The following is a 2,981-nucleotide window of genomic DNA, read 5'->3' as shown; positions in this document are numbered from 1 at the left end:
CGCAAACTGCCGTGCCACGCCCTAGCTGACGTGCCACGCCCTGTTTGTCAGTCCTGGTCACAGCGCTCCCTGGGGCTGCCTTGAGTGGGAGGGGGGGGTGGCAGCCGTTGCTCCTGGCCCCGTCCACACCTCGTCAGATGCCCTCGTGAGAGCTGCCGGCTCCCGGCAGGTCTCTGCGCTCCCCTGTGGGTTCCCCAGCTGAGGACACCCCCCTGTACGCTGTGATCCGCCGCTCCGCTGCGGGACGCGCCTGCACCGGAGCTGATCGCCTCTGCGAGTGACGGTTGGTGGCGGTTACACCAATTTAAACGTTACACCGTTTAAATCTGCCGAAGCCTTTGTCCATAACATTCCCGTTCCATTTAATTACCAGACAAACACTTTTCATTTTACTAGTGCACTTCTAGAATGATTAGTTATTATTCTTCATGTCTCCAGCTAGTGCCATTTTGCTCTGTGCTTTGGCCCTTCTGATTTTATTTCTGGTGCTTATATTACTGTTTTACACTTACCTTCAGTAATTTGACAGAAGTAATTCTTAGTTGCCAGTTTATTTCAACTTGCCATCAAGCTCATAATGTAGTCCCACATATTTTTCACTACAGTTTCTTAAACTTCTGTGGGAGGATACAGAAGAGCAGGGGAACCGAAAAGATGTAGGGAAAGAAAGCACAAGTCAAAAAAGAGACTGACTCCACGTTACGGAGAAAGGAAATGAGAAAAGGAATGTTTAGCTACAAAGCAGACAAGAATGACAACTCAAACATCAACATGTATGTTATTTCCACACATGCCCAAATTTATTTTATCACTGTATTCATTTATTTAATTACAGTACTTACATATGAGTGACTTTACTTAAACTGTTGAAGGAATGGGCCTCCAGACTCTGAAGTGTTTCATCTATGGAGATGTAGCTAAACACCAGCAAACAGAAAAAGAAACAAGTCTCAGACGTTGGCAAGCCATGGCTCGTGTTCATCATGCCACTTTATTTTTCCTCTCATTCTTTTCCTCATCCAACTGCCACGACACTGCCAGACACACGGACAGTGCCTGAGGGAGGAACTTTTAACAGGATTTTGATTTTGACTGATGCCTTAGATGCACGCTATACCGCAGGATACAGTTAAATCAAAAAAACACAACAGTGCTATTAAGCAGCAAAAGCAAACATCCATATTTCACATTTCAGAATCACATTTCTTCCCTTTTCCCCACTTAAGATCACCTTGGAGTTCTCTAAGGGGATCTAGCCATCAGGTAAATTGGCATATTTCTCTATATTGAAGAATTAAAAAGGAAGGAAAGAAACAAAGATGGTCCTTGGGCCATCACTGCAACAACTGCTGCAATTTCTCTAGAGAGAAACAGATCATGAGGGCAACTGATGCTTTGATATTGCTGAGAGAAAAATGTGCTCTAACATGAATTGAGAGAGAAACTCTAGCCATACAGTGAATGTCATAAAGGATGTAAGGAGTAGTGTGGCTCAGAAGCAAAACCAGACAGCAAGCTTAAGAAATATTTATTCGCACACAGTTTAGACTGAGTCGCATTTGTACTGCTAGTGATCTACTGAACATGATGAGAAAATGGCTCTACAGAGTCTCTCCACCATCATTAGGAGGATGATAATACTGGAACTACTGTTAAAGGCTTTGAAGTGTGAATAAAGTTGCAATACAACTAACTAGTGCAGATTTTCAGAGTAACTGGCATTACTATTTGGGTTAACATGGCTCGTGTTCATCATGCCACTTTATTTTTCCTCTCATTCTTTTCCTCATCCAACTGCCACGACACTGCCAGACACACGGACAGTGCCTGAGGGAGGAACTTTTAACAGGATTTTGATTTTGACTGATGCCTTAGATGCACGCTATACCGCAGGATACAGTTAAATCAAAAAAACACAACAGTGCTATTAAGCAGCAAAAGCAAACATCCATATTTCACATTTCAGAATCACATTTCTTCCCTTTTCCCCACTTAAGATCACCTTGGAGTTCTCTAAGGGGATCTAGCCATCAGGTAAATTGGCATATTTCTCTATATTGAAGAATTAAAAAGGAAGGAAAGAAACAAAGATGGTCCTTGGGCCATCACTGCAACAACTGCTGCAATTTCTCTAGAGAGAAACAGATCATCAGGGCAACTGATGCTTTGATATTGCTGAGGGAAAAATGTGCTCTAACATGAATTGAGAGAGAAACTCTAGCCATACAGTGAATGTCATAAAGGATGTAAGGAGTAGTGTGGCTCAGAAGCAAAACCAGACAGCAAGCTTAAGAAATATTTATTCGCACACAGTTTAGACTGAGTCGCATTTGTACTGCTAGTGATCTACTGAACATGATGAGAAAATGGCTCTACAGAGTCTCTCCACCATCATTAGGAGGATGATAATACTGGCACTACTGTTAAAGGCTTTGAAGTGTGAATAAAGTTGCAATACAACTAACTAGTGCAGATTTTCAGAGTAACTGGCATTACTATTTGGGTTAAATTATCTGATTCTGTCTTTCAAAATTTCTCTTAGTTTTAAAATTTATTAATGCTGGAATAGCATTTAAAAGATGTAGTCCTGTATTTTATTTACTTTTCTAATAATATTTTATATATCATATTTCTAATCTATAGATCTTTTAAAATAATTGGAATGCCTTGCATATTCTTTCTTTTTTATTATTATTATTAAAATATTTAAGTACTATCTTTTGATACTCTTGATCGAAATTAATGACTCAGTTTTTAATATTTTGCATGGTTACACACCCCCTGAGCAACTTGATCATTATTTTAAATGCACAAAATTAAATATTTTTAACATTTTTTCCTTTTTTTCCAATGGCAGTATTAAGAGTAATAATAAATAATAAAGAGACTGTATCATATGCCTGTCCTCCTTTTTAATCAGTAAACCTGCAAAGGCCTATCATACTTAATAACTTAAAAAACATCCAACTGGTATTTTACAT

The 2,981-nt window shown here is 39.6% G+C and overlaps 1 protein-coding gene across 3 annotated transcripts in view; it reads right to left on the bottom strand.

The window, feature by feature from the left end:
• The window catches only part of TSHR (thyroid stimulating hormone receptor), an 87,583-nt gene that overhangs the window by 50,611 nt on the left and 33,991 nt on the right, over window positions 1-2,981 (bottom strand). The window contains exon 3 of one of the 3 annotated variants that reach the window (XM_009280751.1): window positions 843-917. The exons of the other annotated variants lie outside the window; for them this stretch is intronic. Within the exon in view, the coding sequence (XP_009279026.1) occupies window positions 843-917 (75 nt within the window). The remainder of the gene's footprint in view (window positions 1-842; window positions 918-2,981) is intronic. 3 annotated transcript variants of the gene reach the window in all.

The sequence above is a fragment of the Aptenodytes forsteri genome, unplaced genomic scaffold, assembly GCF_000699145.1.
Source record: "Aptenodytes forsteri isolate BGI_AS27 unplaced genomic scaffold, ASM69914v1 Scaffold193, whole genome shotgun sequence".
Taxonomy (NCBI): Eukaryota; Metazoa; Chordata; class Aves; order Sphenisciformes; family Spheniscidae; genus Aptenodytes; species Aptenodytes forsteri.
This window is presented reverse-complemented; position numbering and strand designations above follow the sequence as displayed.